Genomic DNA, 16,734 nt, shown 5'->3' with positions numbered 1-16,734 from the left:
GCCTGCGCGTGACTGGCGCCGGAAGTCCAGCCGCTGCTGCACCTGGAGTCTGGCTGTCACTGAGTCTTGTCTGCTCGGAAGTAACTATGGGGTTATTTACATGCATCTAAAATATGGGTACCTGGTGGTGGTGGTCAGAGGTTTGGAGTTTCCTGGAGGGCTACCTTACTCAAGTATATTACACCTGAAGGCTGGCGAAGCCCGGAACATTTCAATTTCACACAGTTCCCCTAATTCTGTCCAGTCGACTTTTAAAGTTAAGTACGTTGTCTTAAACTAACCTTGCCGACGGAGGGTAAAACTTTCAAACATGTACTGTTTATTCGTTCAAAATAGGTAACGGCCAAGCCCTCTGCGAAGAGAATTAAACAAACAAGCCTCGCCGCCCTGGAGTTGTGTTATGCAGAAGATACAATGATCGGTGGGGAAAAAAGATGCAGATGCCAATAGAAAAAATAGGCAAGGGATAGAAACAATTCACGATAAAAGAACAATTGGTTGTAAAAGATATGAAGAAATGTTCATCCTTATGAGTAATCAAAAGTAGGTTAAGAAAGTGGCGTCCTCAGCTGTCAGATCAGCCAGAGTACGATGGTTCAACATGGGGGTGAACTGGCTTTCCTGCTCTTTATTGCTGATATAATAATTTTTTAAACTGTCTTTACTCAGCACACAGGCATTATTTTTGTATTCTAAAACACATCCTTAGGGCTATTGTACCACCTGCTTCCTCTGCCTAGAATGTTGTTCCCCTTGATCTTCCGTCGTTGGTATCTTATTGTAATTCTGTTCACACGTTAAAAGTCACTTTCTCACAGAGAAATTGGCTGAGCAACCTAGGTAACAGCCACTCAATCACTCACATCGCCTTAGTTTACTACTCTGCCCCGCCCCCCCCACCCTGATACATACACAGAAATGTGCAAATGTAACCTCTTTGAGAGATGGAACATCTTTGTCTTGTTCATGACTGTATCTCTAGTACCTAGAAGAGTCTGGAACATAGTAAGTACTTAATAAATACTTATTGAAGAAACATAGTCATTAGAAATTAAATGCTTGTATGAGAATGTTCATAGCCTCACTCCTAATAGCCAAAAAACTGGAAACAGCCCACATTTCCATCAAAAGAAGATGGAAAAACTTGGAATGGAAATACAATGGAATACTACTAAGCAATAAAAAGAAACTGCTGAGAGCCAGCCCTGATGGCCTAGTGGACAAAGTTCAGCATGCTCCAATTCGGCGGTCTGGGTTCCATTCCTAGTCACTGAACCACACAACCGGTCTGTCAGTAGCCATGCTGTGGCAGCAGCTCACATAGAATAACTAGAAGGACTTACAACTAGGATATACAACTATGTACTGGGGCTTTGGGGAGAGGAAAAAAAAAAAGAGGAAGAGTGGCAACAGATGTTAGCTCAGGGCAACTCTTTTCCAGCGGAGGAAAAAAGGAAACTGCTGATACTCACAAGAACATAGATGAATCTTTAAAATATGACACTGAAAGGAGACTTACACAAAGTACCTACTGTGTAATTCCATCCATATGAAGTTCTAGAACAGGCAAAACTATTTTTGCTGGCTTGGCTGGGGACTGACTGGGAAGGAGCATGAAGGAACTTTCTGGGGTGCTGGTAATGTTCTATATCTTAATAGGGTTTGAGTTACACAGGTCTATGCATTTGTCAAAACTTATCAAATATACATTTAAGATGTGCATTTCATTTTTACTTCAAAAGAAAAACCTAAATAGTTTGACTCCTAATGTTATGCTGAAGTACTTAGGGAGAAGTATACTCATGTCTGCAATTTACTTAGAATTGCATCAAAACAGATGGATTGATGGATGGAGTAGATATATGACAAAGCTGGTCCAGTAAAATGTTATGATAGTGTCTAGGTCGGTTTCTTAACCTCAGGACTATGGACACTATGGACCAATAAATTCTTTGTTGTAGGGGGATGTCCTGTGCATTGTATGAAGTTGCACAGCATCCATGGGCTCTACTCATGAGACGCCAGAAGCACCCTTCCAGTTATGACAACCCAAGATGTTTTTTGACATTACCAAATGTCCCTGGGGAGCAAAATCCCCCCTCCTCCTTCCCTTTAGACCTGCTCCACTGCAAAATTTTCTCAACTTTGCTGTATACTTGCAATTTTTCATAAAAGTTGGACAAAAAAGTAGATGTTTAATTACATTGAAAAATGCTCACAAAACACCAAGTAGAAGATGTAGCTATGAAGACCTATGTACTAATCTTGTTGTTGTAAAAAAAAAAGAAAGGTTGTGGAAGTTAGCAATAATACCTGATACCAATGAATATCAGTGTTTACAAACATCTTACTGATTAGATTTCTAAAATGAATATGTAACATAAAGAAAAAAGTGCATTGCGTGTATTTAGATATCGAAGAAAAACACTGCTAATAACTCTCCTGTTGGAGTCGCCTTCAAACTGCCCTTTTATTAGCCGGGATAAATTTCTGTGCATGCACAGGGTCCTTCCTAAGGTCGACATGGCCACCAATCATGCTCACTCCTCCCAAATGCCTTGTTACTCAGTGTCCTTCAGGGACCAGCAGCATCGCTACTGCGTGGGAAGATCTTAGGAACGCAGAATATGGGACCCCACCGGCACCTACCGAATCCCGATCTGCATTATACCAAGATCCCCGAATGATTCCTCCGCAAGTTCGAACCTGAGGAGCGTTACTTTAATGGACCATTCCTTGACCGAGGAAACTGTGCTGGCTATACTTCTCCCTGACAGTAGCAGTAGCCAGGAAATGCCAATGGGGTAGAATAAAATCTCTGCAACTGAGAACGTTGTAGGGCTAAGGAACCCCGTCGCACCAACGCATCCCGCGACCAAGAGGTCGCTGCCGCTCGGGCTTCCGGGACGTGCGGCCCGCGAGCGCGCATGCGCCACCCGGGGAGGGCACTTTCTCGTTAGTCCGGGGCCGCCTTGCGGGAGCGGTTTGTGGGCGTCAGGTTGCCTAGTCCTACAGTTCGAGGCTCCCTCTGGATGAGAATTGAGCTGTCAGTGCTGCCAGGAAACCCGGGGTTACAGCACGACGGGGTCCGTGGCTCCAGGTGAGTCTCTGTGCACCGGTGCCCAGCAGGCCTGGGGGTCTCCCACGCTGTCGCTGCCTGTTGGACATTCGAGAACTTGACGATGTGCCGGCCCCGCCTCCCCACGCGCTGCGCTCCGCTCATTGGTTAGAGCTGGCGTCGGAGTTTCCTGGCGCCGCCCACAGCCAGGGATTCCCCCCGACCCCCAATGCCCTGTCAGTTGTTAGGGGCGACAGCGCCTGCGCGCCGGGCTTCTGTAGTGGGCCCTGGCAACTTTCTGAGTGTCAGGACTTGGGCAGCCCAGACAGGCTCGGCTCTTTAAAAAAAAAAAAAAATCTGCAAGGAAAAAGAATGATTCCACTCTGGAAACTCAAGTTTCCTCATACGTTCTTACAGCATTCAGTGAAATCTTGAGTCAGAAAAGGGTTTTTTTTTGCACTGAAATCTTAAATGTTGGTTTTTTTTTTTTTTGGGATTAAAATCTCATCTACGAAAGTAGTTTGACAAATAAATAACTGCCTTGTGACGTCACTCCCGTAGTTGTCCGCCCACAGGTCGCTTGGTCCCAAACTTCTTTGCTGATTCCATTTCATCTTCCGGACTTCCAAACTCAATGGGGCCTTCTCCCAACTTCATTCACTCCCTGGGTGACCAGACAAACATGCCTCTAAATAAATGCTGATAACTCCCAACGTTACAGCTCCAGCTGGATCGCTTATAAACTCCATATTTGTACGTCCAACTGCCTGCTGGACATCTGTACTTAATAGGTGTCTTAGTAGGCACTTCACTACTTAGAATCTCTAAAACCAAGCTTCATGTTTCTACCATCTTCCCCATTAAATAAATGGCAAATCCATCCTTCCAGTTTCTCAAAGCACTGGAGTCATTCTTACCTATCACGTATATTTCATCAGTAAATCCTGTTGGTTCTCCTCTCATGTCCAGAATGTGAACGTTGCTCTCCGCCTCGACCATCACACCCTAATCCAAGCCACTGTCGTCCCTCCTTATGTCATTGTAGTACCCACCTGGTCTCTCTGCTTTCATCCTTGTTCCCCTCCACTGTTAACAGCAGGAAGCCTGGGCATCTTCATAAGTAAGTCAAACCCCTCCAGGGACCTTCCCTATCAGTCAGGATAAATTCCAAAGTCCTGGCCATGCCCTGTGAGTCCCAACATAAACCGCCACATTTTTCCTCTCTAACTTTGTCTCCTGAAACAGGTTAGGAGACACTGCCCCAGGCTCACTTGGCTCTAGCCACCTGGCCTAGCACCCTCCTGCCCCAAGGCCTTTGAATCTGTACCTTTTGCCTGGAAAACTCTGTGTCCAGATAAGCACATGGCTTCCTTCTTCAGTGCCTACAATCTCTTCCCTACAGTCACCTTAGCAGAGAGGTCATCCCTGACCATCCCTCGTAAAATCGAACCAGCCCTCCCACTTGCTCCTTATCTTCAGTCTTCATAAGTTATCCAATACACATATGTATTTGTTTTTGTTGTCATGGTCTTCTCCCGCTAGATAAAATCTCTACGACAGCAGAGATTTTTTGTTCCTTTTGTTCATATTATAGTCTTAGTGCCAAGGACAATGCTTGACATGCAATAGGTACTCAAGAAACATTTATTGAATGAATGACCCATAATAATAACAAGCACTTTTATAGCACTGATTCTGTTGCCAGGCACTGTTTTAAGCACTTTCCACACATCCTCATTTAATCATCATGGCAACCCTGTCACTCTCATTTTGGAGATGGGGAGATGAGGCACAGAGAAATTAAGCCACCTGCCTAGATTCACACAGTTGGTAAGTGGTACCTTGGCAGTCTGGTAACAGAGTGCATGCTTAAACCACTATGATCTAAAACCAAAGTCAATTCATTTCCTCTAATAACCATCTAACGAGTTGTTTCTTAGATTCCTCAACTCCAAAACAGACTAGAAAAGATATTTATGGAATTCCAATAAGTCCAGGAATTTTAAATATTTATGAAGATTTTTTTAAATAACAGAGCAAATGCTTAAGTTAGAATGTCAAGTTGAAATAGTAGGATATAAAATTATGTGAAGTCACTGGTTAGTAAAGAAAACATTGTGTTTAAAGGAGGGAGGAGTGTTTGCAGCTCTAACAGAAATTTGAAAAGGACTCAAAATGAAGATGGTGGGTAGCTTTGGCAATACTTAACTACTTAAATTGGGGTGGCTAGATGACAAAGCAGGGATTCCTGTTCTGTGGAGAGGAGAGCTAATATCATTGGGTCTGGAAAAAAATGTTCTGGGGTCAGATAGGTTTGGGATACTTTGCAAACTAAACCCTCTTCTTAGAAATTCACAGTGTGTATTGGGATCTAACAATAAAGACTCTGAGAAGTCACACAAAAAGTGTGCCTGTATAATTTATTGTCCAAATAAGCCAGTCAGGACAATAGGATGACCCATGGTCACCCTAAAGAAACCTGTTGAGGGATCAGCCCAGTGGCACAGCAGTGAAGTTCACATGCTCCACTTTGGCGGCCGGGGGTTCATGGGTTCCGATCTGGGTGTGGACTGACGCACTGCTTATCAAGCCATGCTATGGCAACGTCCCGTATAAAGTAGAGGAAGACGGGCACGGAGGTTAGCTCAGGGCCAATCTTCCTCAGCAAAAAGAGAAGGATTGGCAACAGATGTTAGCTCAGAACTAATCTTCCTCACCAAACAAAAAAAAGAAAGAAAGAAAGAAACCTGTTGAACTTGGTGTCATTCAGCATTTCAAGTACTTTTTAACCATCAAGGGCTTGCTGTGTGATGTGCATAAAAGCAATACTATGGCAACTGCTTTTGAGAGAAGAAAGAGCTTTATTGCAAGGTCGACCAGCAAGTAGACAGGACGCAGGGCTCAAATCTGTCTCCCCAAGCTGAAGTGGGGACAGACTTTTAAGGAGTTGGGAGTGGGAGCAGTTATGCAAAATACTGGCTTGGCAGAATCTGATTGGATGGTGGGAGCGCAAGGATCTTATAAATCCAGTGTGCTAAAACTCAAGGGACCCCTAGCTTCTTATGAAGTTCCCCATGCCGCTTTCCCATTACTTTGGGTTCTGTAGTTAGGGAACTTTTGGTTCCTAGGCATCTCGAGGTCATCTGAGGACAAGGTTTCCATCTTCTGCACATGCTCCACCTATATGACTTGCAGTTTGTGCTCATTGCCCCTGCAAGATAACTCATATTTTGTTGTTGATACAAATTGATAAAATAGGACCAGTTTGAATTGCTTTATGATGATTACAAACATATTTAACCACAAAATGCTTTGTGCATTTTTTTTTCCCCACCATGGCATTGACACCCTGGTAAACAGTGTTTTAAGGACATCAGTTGAAAATGCACTGAGATTAGGAACGAAGGGTCAGCATTGATTTATACACTGATATGTGGAGACAGCCCAACATGTGCAAGAGTGCTTCATATTTTCCTGACTTGTGTCCAGTTAATCCCAATGAATTCAACACCCCACCACATTTAGTCATTCCCATAATCCTTGATGTGCTTTTGACAGGACCCATTGCAGTTATGGATATGTCACCTGTGAGTAATTGCATTTCTTTTTAGGTGGAAGAACGTTTTTTGCTGTTTAAAAGTACCACACAGCGAATGAGCTAAACTGTTGACCAAATACCATTTTCTGATATTAAAGAAATGATCCAACTATATTGGATGAAATAAAGACGACTTGAATAAAGGGAGAAACCTGTTCCTAGAGGGCCTGATAATGGATCATGCAAGGCAGCCTTTGCGAAGTGGATCCACTCTCACTGTGCTGGCATTTCATGCTACTGAGTCTGTGAAACTAACCAGATTTTGAACTGGGTTAAATTCACTCCATGAGTAGCTGTCAGGGTCATCAGCAAGCTTGCCTTCCTCCTATGGGAACCTAACATGTCCCACTCCATTGTCTCAGACTGCAACACTGTTGCCCAATCACAGGTTATCTGAACTTTTTCCTGATAGATAGTTGGTACTCTCTTGCTTGTCTTGGTATACTTATATTAGACACTGTGTACGATCAGCTTGGCAAGGTGGAGCACGAGTTGATGGAGAGACATTAGAGGCAGGGTCCAGGTAAAAGGAGTTAAGGTTATGGAAGGAAATAGATATACACTCAACTTTGAAACTTTGAAGAGACTGTTTAATAAAGGGGCTATTTACAGAAGCATGGCCAGATTTAAAGGAACCATGACTACACCTAGGCCTGAGGTTCTGCTGGAGCTGAGGAAGAAGGGCTGCCTGCAGGAGCCGTGGTCTTAGGAGGTCACAGCCATTGTCAGAATCCCCCCAAAGCAGGGAAGGAGTAGAGAGGAAATACCTTGGCCTCCTTCTCCTCCCATCCTCCCACTTCCTCCCAGAGCATTGGCTGAACCCAACCACGAGCAAGTCAGAAGAGTCGAGTGCTGTAGGCTGAGGAGGTCAGCTGTCCAGAGGCCAGGGCAGGGAAAAGAATCATCAAGAATGAGTTCAGGGGACAAACAGAAATAACCAGCACAAGAGAAAATAATCCAAATGATCAGGCCCTGAAATAGGCCTTGGTAGTTGGGGTTTTGAGGAAGGGACAGGTTCAGGTCTGGGCTATTTTTCTTTTGTTTTCCTGCCTCGCAGACCTTTCTTCTCTCTCCCCACTATCCTCCTCCTCCACTTGGCTAAGGCTTACCCTTCCTTCAAGGCTCAACTCAGATCCTTCCACCTTCCTCAAATCTTTCCTGATGGCCCATGTCTGTGATCATGCTCTCATCTTAATCCCCATGATAATACCTATACTGTCATTTAACACTTAGCCTTCTATCTTCATTGTTGTCTATCTCATCAGATATACGTCTTGATCCTCAAACTAAATAGAAAGCTTCAGGAAGGAATGAATGATGAAGCTCTACATATAGTAGCTGTTCAATAAACCTGTATGAAAGATGAGAAAGAATTTCATGGAGACTCCACTAACCTAAATATTGGTGTTTGATTTCACAGAGTAAATTCTTTTTGAGAAGGTAAGCCATGTTTTCCTTTGGAACAATGGGATCAAGTTCTTTTTTTTCTTTTCAGAAGTGTAACCCTTCTTTTTTTCTGCTGAATTTAGAAGTACTACATGCTAATCATGAAACTTCAAACCATGTAGAAGCATATGAATTAAAAAGTGAAAGTCCTTCCCTCTACCCACATTTAGCCAACTGTTAATAGTTTGGTGAATTCTCTTGCTGACTTTTTTCAGGTATGTGTGATGGTATAAGAACGAATAGTAGCATCATAATTATTTATATTGTTCTACAATCTACACTTTTAGGTAACCATATATCATGAACATCGATATCAATATACATTTTTTAATTATATTATAATATTCTACTGTTTGTATATTTATTTATATTTATTTAAATAGTTTTCTGTTGCTGAACATTTGTCATTTCTGATTTTTTTCTTATTATAAACAATAAGCATTGAACATCCTTACAAACACATTTTTATACACTGTCTTACTTTTTCTTTAAGTTAGCTTCATACAATTGGAATTTTTAGATCAGTTTTCCTTATAGCAACTTTTTCCCCTATGGCAATTACCAGACATTAGCTCTTTTTTTTTTTACTTTTTTTTTTTTTAATGCTAACTTGATAAATTAAAAATATCGTGTTGGGGCGGACTTCCACTTTTGGGACAACCAAGTAGACGTATTTTACCTATCCTTCCTTCAAAGTACAACTAAGAATTCTGGACACTATATATAAAACAACTACAAAAAGACCCTGAAAAGTGGAGAGAAGAAGGCAGACCAGCTAAGGACCTTGGAACTCAAGGAAGGATGTGGTCATCCCTTCCCTGGGTATTCTTTTTTGCCACAAATATCCCAAGCTTGACACTGAAGAAGCAGCAACCCAGAAATACCAAGGGTACAAACCAAAAAAAAAAATTTTTTAAGCCCCAACAAAAGCCTGCTTTCTCTAATAAAGTACCAAAGAAGATGCAGCCCAGCACAACAGAAAACATTTGGATAATAATTGGTCTACATCAGGCAAATACCACAGAAAACACTGTGGCCTCTCTCCCATCCACACCAGCAAAGGGAACCTCGAGTCCACCTTCACTGATCTGTAACAAGCACCTCAATGCCCACCCCTTGTCAGGAAGGTGTCAAAAAAGTCTGATTAGGGACCCAGGACTTTCCTCCCCACCAAGCAGTAATATCGACTTCACCACAGTCTCAGTGTCAGATCCATGTCAGGTCCATGTCAGACCACATGGGGAGCCTGTACTTCTACCCTAGTGCAGCAATAACAAGGGAGCCCTCCTTCATCCTGCTGGGGTGGTGTCAGAGAAGCCTAGTGGTAAGTCAGAACTTTCACCACCACCTAGCATTAACAAAGCCACCCCTCACCAAGGTGGCAGTGGAGGCCACCTAGGGACCAATAATGAGGCGCTCTTACTCCTCTCAGCCAGGGAGATATTCACAGAAGCCTCCAGTGGAGCTGGAACTCTTATCCTCACCCAGCAATAATGAAGAGCTCCCTCCCCTCATCTGCTCACCTCAGATGTCAACAGAAGCTGAGTAGGGAACCTGGACTTCTCCCTCACCTGGCAGTAATGAGGCAGCACCCTCCTCTTTCCCTCCTGGAGCATTATCAGAAAAACCATACAAAAATGAAACATATAAATAATATCCAGAGTCTCATAACATAATACCCAAAATGTCCAGGTTTCAATAAAAAATCACTAGTTATACCAAGAACAAGGAAGATCTCAAACTAAATGAGAAAAGACAATCAATAGATGCCAATGCCTGGATGACAGAGACGGTAGAATTATCTGACAAAGATTTTTAAACACCGATCATAAAAATTTTCAATGAGCAATTACAAAACACATTTGAAGCAAATGTTTTTCATAGAACCTCATTAAAGAAATAGAAGATATAAAGAAGAACCAAATGGAAACGTTAGAACTGAAAAATACAATAACCAAAATTAAAAATACCTTAGATGAACTCAACAGCAGAAGGAAGATGACAGAGGAAAGAAGCAGTAAACTGGAAAATACAACAATAGAAATTACCCAATCTGAACAACAGAGAGAAATTAGAGAGAGATTAAAAATAAATAAACAAACAAGAGTTTTAGGGACATGTGGGACTATAACAAAAGATCTAACATCCATGTTATTCCAGAAGGAGAGGAGAAAGAGGACTGAGCTGAAAAAGTACTTGAAGAAATAATGGCTGATTTCTCAAATTTGACAAAAGGCATAAACAGATTCAAGAAGCTGAACAAAACGTCAAAGAGGATGAACCCAAAGAAATCCACATCAAGACATATCATAGTCAAACCTCTGAAAACTAAAGACAAAAAAATCTTGAAAGCAGCAAGAGAGAAATGAACCTTGGCTATAAGGGAAAACAATTCAAATAAGAGAGTATTTCTCATGAGACACTATGGAGGCCAGAAGGAAGAGGCATAATATTTTTCAAGTGCTGAAAGTAAAGAACTATCAACCCAGAATACTATATCCAGTGAGAATATCCTTCAGGAATGAAGGGGAAATCAAGATATTCTAGGATGAAGGAAAACTAAGAGAATTTGTCACCAGCACACCTACCCTAAAAGAATGGCTAAAGGAAGTTCTCTAAACTGAAAAGAAACAATAAAGGAATAATTATGGAAGAAATATCATGAATGAGCAAAAATATGAGTAGATAAAATGGGCTTTCCTTCTCTTGAGTTTTCTAAATCATATTTGATGGTTGAAGCAAAAATTATAACACTGTTGTGGTTCTAAATGTTTGTAGAAGAAAATTTTAAGATCATTATATTATAAATGGGGGAAGGTAAAGTGACATAAGGTTTCTATATTTCACTGACACTGGTAAAATATGACACCAGTAGATTGTGATAAGCTATATAGATTTGTGTGCATATATATATATAGTATTTAGAGTAACCACTAAAAAAGCTATGAAAAGAAATACATGCAAAAACATTATAGATCAATCAAAATGGAATTCCAAAATATTTGCAACCCACAAAAAGGCAGGGAAAAGAAAACAAAGAAGTGAAAAACATAGAAAACAAACAGAAAATAAAATGGTTGACTTAAGCCCTAACATATCAATAATTGCATTAAATATAAATGTCTAAATATTATAATTAAAAGACAGAGATTGACACACACACACACACACACACACACACACACACACACACACAAAGAATTATCTGGTCCAAAATGTCAATAGTGCTGAGATTGAGAAACCCTGAACTACAGACTAGTTAAAGTTTAGACTCTAAACTTTCAACAAATTCATGTTTTCTACTGGATACCACACCACTGGTTTCCAAGGTACCTGGTGCTGACAGTTCTGAGCCTTTCTGAAGTTCTGCAGCTCCCCTCCCCACCTGACCAAGCAGTTAATAGAGGGAAGAAAGCTGAAATCTAAGTTAGTTATTACCCCTTTCCATCTTCCAAAATTTTGTTGACAGCTTTTATCTGTTATTTTCTCTCCCTTTCTCTTTGAGAATTTATTTGTTTACTCTCATTTTAATGGGGGTTACAGAGAGAAAGGGAAATAAATACATGTGCTCAGCCTCCATGTTTTATCACAAGTCCCCATACTTCTTCTTGCAAGTAAAATTAAAATCAATTTATTAAATTCTAAAAATAAAAAAGTCCTATTTTGATTAGCATCTCAGTAACCTTTATAACTTTGGAGTGGGGAAGACTTTTCTAACAAAGATTCAAAGTCCAGAAGCTATAAAAGAAAAGGTTGATGAGTTTGCTTACTTAAAAATAAAAACTCATGAATGGCACACATAGACACAAAACACCATAAAAAGACTGTATTAAGAATTGTTTTTAAAAAGGAAGGGACTATGTAAAAATTTTAAACTTCTGTGTGGCAACTTTCTGGAAGGTAAGTTGGCAATATGTACCAAAATTTAAACTGTTGTACCTATTGATCCAACCTCTACAAACTTATCCTTGAATGTACAGTATTCAAAGTTCACCAAACTGTATATATAAAAAGAGCTTCCATTATATAAATGTTCATAAGAGAAAAAATGTGGAAACAACCCAAGTTCCCATCAATAGGTAAAGAATGCAATAAATTATGACATATCTACATGATTCAGTATGACAGTCAACCACTAGAAAGAATGGGATCACTCTGTGCTGACAAAGAATAAATCTCCAAAATATATTTGGAGGGGAAGGGATACAGGAGATGGGGAAAAAAGATATGTATATATGATCTTTTATGCATACACTTTAATTATGTATCCCACTCTCTACATTTATTTACATGTTATACCAGCATATATTTTCCATATATGTATATGTATAATGCTTAAAATGTTTTCTGTTTCTGAAACCCCAAAAACTCTTTGCCTTGGATCTGGGACTTAGGCAGGCAGGGGAAGGGACCATCAGCAGGAAACTATATCTTCATTTTTTAATCTTCCTCTACCATTTAAATTTTATAACCTTGTACTTTTTTTTTTTTTTTGGTTAACATGCGTTATTTGAGCTGTGAGATAATTAGCTTTTATTTTCTCTGTTTCATGTTCTTCTGCTTTTTAAACTAATAAATATTGTCAAGAGAACATAATTAACCACTCACATAAATAACCCTCTGACTTATTCTGTTCATTCTAGGTTTCCAAGGTAACCAGTTATAGCCTCTCTCCTAGCTATATCATTGATATGGCTTTTGACTACGTAATTAGTTTACTTCAATGAAATTGCTCACTGTGATAGCTCAAGATGCCAGATCAACTTTCTAGATACAGAGGAATTTGGTGCCTGGTTATTATTCGAGTTTTATGGCTCTCTCTGGATTGGTCCATATTTTGAGTCCTTAGGATATTACACCTGAATGTGGAATAATGAGGAGATATTCTGATTAAATTTCATATTTTATGAAGCTATCAAATACATTTTCAATAAGTACCCATATTGATCTATTGAGTTCTCCCAAGATTGTATTTGTAAATTGTCTCTCTTCTCCTTACCTCCTTAGAAACTTACGGATATCCAAAAATGACTGAGACCGAGCAGGCAGAGGCCCAGCTCTCTGAGTTAGAGCTGCTAGCCAGTATGTTCCCCGGTGAGAATGAGCTTGTCGTAAATGACCAGCTGGCTTTAGCAGAACTGAAAGATTGTATTGAAAAGAGGACAATGGAGGGACGATCTTCAAAAGTTTACTTTACTATCAATATGAACCTGGAAGTATCTGAGGAAGCAGTGGTAATTCAATTTTGCTTTGGGAAGAATTAAAACGTGTCAAGACTTAAAACAGCACTTAGGGCATTTGTCTTATTTTTTTTTTTTCAGGTAATGTTTTCTCTGGCCTGTATTCTTCCCTTTAAATACCCTGCAGTTGTGCCCGAAATTACTGTCAGGTATGTTACAGAAACTGGCCAACATTAGAAGTCAAAATTAATATGAGAATAAAAGCAGTTCTCAAGTTTGTTTTCTGTTCTAAGAAAATTTATTTAATTTTTTATCCCATATCTGTTCCATCAGATCAATATCATTAAGTAGATCCCAGCAGACTCAGCTGAACACAGATCTGACCACATACCTGCAAAAGAATTGTCTCGGAGATGTCTGTATATTGAATGCCACAGAGTGGGTTAGAGAGCATGCCTCTGGCTACGTCAGCAGAGACACCACACATTCCCCAGCTCCAGGAAGCACAGTCCAGCCAGTCGATCTCATTCTCACGAGACTCTGGATCTATAGCCATCACATCTACAACAAATACAAAAGAAAGAATATTCTAGAGTGGGCAAAGGAGCTTGCCCTATCGGGGTTTAGTATGCCTGGGAAACCTGGTGTTGTTTGTGTGGAAGGCCCACAAAGTGCCTGTGAAGAATTCTGGTCAAGGTTTGCTTTCACAAATTTTGTGTGTCATGTCAATAATTTTAGTACTAAACAAGACACTAGAGATGTGGAAATTAGTATGTCCCTGGGATTGTATCTTATGGGGATTCAGTATCAAGTCAGTGGATAAAACAGAAGTTGCATTTGGTCAGTATCACTCCCTCAGCTGACACAGTCCACATAGGAGATGTTCTGTAAATAGAACTTACATCGTGCCCCTGCCCAAGATGCTGTGTACCATCCCCTCCATTTCCATGGATCTGATTCTTCCCTCATCTAGTGATGCTGTAAGCTGTGTATATACTCTGTGAAACAAGGGGAGTTCTAATCTTTTCATTTCTCTAGTGATATCCTAAATGAGGTTCTGAGATGTCCCTTCAGGAATCTGAGGTTCAGCAATTTCCACATTTCTAAAATGCTGATATGAGGCAGAGATAATGGCAATAGATGAGATTGGGATGGGATTATGACCAGAATCATATTTGATTAAAATAAATCCCTGTGAGATAAGAATAGATTTCTTTACTTCTAGGGAAAGGCATTGATAAATCTGTTTTATAACTTCTATTTTCCATGCCTGGGAATACACAACACATTTTCAAAATTTCTATTTGAAAATTTCTTTTCAGACTCAGAAAATTAAACTGGAAGAGAATTTTAATTCGCCATCGAGAAGACATTCCTTTTGATGGTACAAATGAGGAAATGGAAAGACAAAGAAAATTTTCAATTTTTGAAGAAAAGGTGTTCAATGTTAATGGAGCCAGAGGAAACCACATGGACTTTGGTCAGCTTTATCAGTTTTTAAATGCCAAAGGATGTGGGGACGTTTTCCAGATGTTCTTTGGTGTGGAAGGACAGTGACTCAGCAGAGGAGTAGTTGAAAGTGTTTTGTCACTGTTGGCCTTTTAATTTTTTCCCCACTCTCTTTTGAAAGACTAAGTAATTTTACTTTAGTCTCATTCTAGAATGTTAGGGGGAAAAAAGAGAAAAAGTAGTATAACTGAAATGCATCTGTTAAAAATGTCATGATTGAAAGCACAACTGAGTTTCAAATTATAATCTTAAAATTGTTGATAGAAATTTCTTGACATATAAACTACCCATGTTGAAAGAGAAATTAATTATACTTGAAGATGATAATTCTGGTGGTCCAACTTGCCACCCATTCCCAACCCTCTTCCCCTTTCCCTGCCTCCACTAAAGAACCTGGAAAGCTAAATGCTCACTCTCCTAGCCTCCCTTGTAGCTAGGGGTAGCCTTGGGACACAGCTCTGGCTAGGGGACTTCAGGGAAAACTTTTGCTTTCTGGATTAAAATGATAGATGCAGCTAGGGCACCTCTTCTCCCTCTTTCTTCCACAAACACCAAAGTGGTGGCTGGAGCTGCAGTATCCTTTCAACACCAGGGAAGGACGGACCAAGAGAACCACAGAGATGTCAGTCCCCCATGTTGCTGAGCTGCTGATCCAACACCAGCCCTTGCCTATCTCTAGACAGCTAATTATGACATAAAACTAGTTTTATTGAGATTTCTATGCCTGTTACTAGCACTTGAAAGCTAGTTTGCCACATAGACTTTTTTCCCCCAAGCTTTAATTTTGCATCTTCCCTAGCCATTTGATACACAAATAGGTGAAGTTTTCTTAAACAGAGTCTGCAGTTCATCTCTATTTTTGTATACTTATGCTCTGCCTCTGCCCCTGGGCTCGTCTCACAGAAGGCTGAGGCACCAGCAGAGCTCAAATTTTTTAACAGGCCTTAGCAAATCATCAGACTGGTAATTTAGAGAATTTATTTTTGGCAAATTGGATTTTGACAAATTTTTCATCCTGGAAGTAGCTTTCTGTACATTGATTTTCAGCACACTGACCTAGAGTCAAATAAACACATGACTTGGTTTTTGAGGCTCTCCATAAATCAGTTCCAGAAATGCTTATTAAATATTTACTAATTGCTAGCACTTAGGTTGGTACCATGTGTTGGGTATTCCTTGGAGAGTCAGACTCGGTTAGAGTTACGGGGTTCAGAAGGGCACACAGTGCACTGTTTATCTTAGGAAAAAGTTGGAGGCAACCTATGTACCCATCACTAAGTGAATCAGTAAGTGCAATATGGTACATATTATGCAATACTATGCAGAAGTCAGAAGGAATAAAGTAGAACTAACAAAGCAATGTGGATAGATCTTAAATATAAAGGTGGTTAAACACAAATAAGAATCAGAATGGTATTTATAGCACAGCACTATGTTGGATGTGAATCTTATGTACCTCCTCAGATTCCTTCCCTGCTGCCCACCTCCTGATCGCCCAGTCAGTTGCCCTGGAAATGCCATCCTTCCTGTGCTGCCACCACACAGCCAGGTGGAGCAGCTGTTCATCTAGAGTTTCTGACTCCTCTAGCCACTTCCAGATTTGGATGAAATACCCTACAGAGCATGGGATCTGACATTCCTGGAGGCCCCAAAGGCGCGAGATGATGTACATACTACTTTTAGCTGGACTAAACTGCTAAAACTTTTTTAGCCTTTATACATTATTTTAATAAAAAACACCACATTGCTATGTACAAATATACAGATCACAAGTTTAACATAAAAGCATGGAAGGCAATAAAGTCGCTTTATAAGTTTTCTTCCCTGAGACAGACCTGTCAAATTTAGACATTGGATTATTAAACAGTGAGCAAGAGAAGTACAGATTTTCCAACCTCATGACTAGTAAATTCCTTTGAAAATGGATGAAAGTATTAGTCATC

General features: G+C 40.3%; 1 protein-coding gene across 3 annotated transcripts; it reads left to right on the top strand.

The window, feature by feature from the left end:
* Positions 1-2,962: 2,962 nt before the first annotated feature.
* Positions 2,963-16,522, top strand: LOC131392804 (RWD domain-containing protein 2B). Of its 3 annotated transcripts, XM_058522974.1 has the most exons (8): positions 2,963-3,100; positions 6,670-7,044; positions 7,922-8,096; positions 8,186-8,317; positions 13,110-13,336; positions 13,424-13,491; positions 13,616-13,978; positions 14,605-16,522. In XM_058522974.1, exons 5-8 carry the CDS (start codon positions 13,130-13,132, stop codon positions 14,837-14,839), a joined length of 873 nt encoding a protein of 290 aa, XP_058378957.1. In that variant the 5' UTR covers positions 2,963-3,100; positions 6,670-7,044; positions 7,922-8,096; positions 8,186-8,317; positions 13,110-13,129; the 3' UTR covers positions 14,840-16,522. The 3 variants fall into 3 exon arrangements, with proteins under 3 accessions (XP_058378957.1, XP_058378955.1, XP_058378956.1); XM_058522972.1 differs by lacking the exon at positions 6,670-7,044; XM_058522973.1 differs by lacking the exons at positions 6,670-7,044; positions 7,922-8,096; positions 8,186-8,317 and having other exon boundaries at positions 14,605-16,521.
* Positions 16,523-16,734: the final 212 nt, after the last annotated feature.

The sequence above is a fragment of the Diceros bicornis genome, chromosome 27, assembly GCF_020826845.1.
Source record: "Diceros bicornis minor isolate mBicDic1 chromosome 27, mDicBic1.mat.cur, whole genome shotgun sequence".
NCBI classification, from domain to species: Eukaryota; Metazoa; Chordata; class Mammalia; order Perissodactyla; family Rhinocerotidae; genus Diceros; species Diceros bicornis.
The sequence above is the reverse complement of the archived record's forward strand: the minus strand, read 5'-3'. Positions and strand labels throughout refer to the sequence as shown.

Excerpts from the sequence above, each read along its gene's own strand:
- LOC131392804 (XM_058522972.1), top strand. The coding sequence starts at position 13,130 with ATGACTGAGACCGAGCAGGCAGAGGCCCAGCTCTCTGAGTTAGAGCTG. Across the intron at positions 13,337-13,423 it reads AAGTATCTGAGGAAGCAGTG|GTAATGTTTTCTCTGGCCTG; the intron begins GTAATTCAATTT and ends TTTTTTTTTCAG. Across the intron at positions 13,492-13,615 it reads GTGCCCGAAATTACTGTCAG|ATCAATATCATTAAGTAGAT; the intron begins GTATGTTACAGA and ends CTGTTCCATCAG.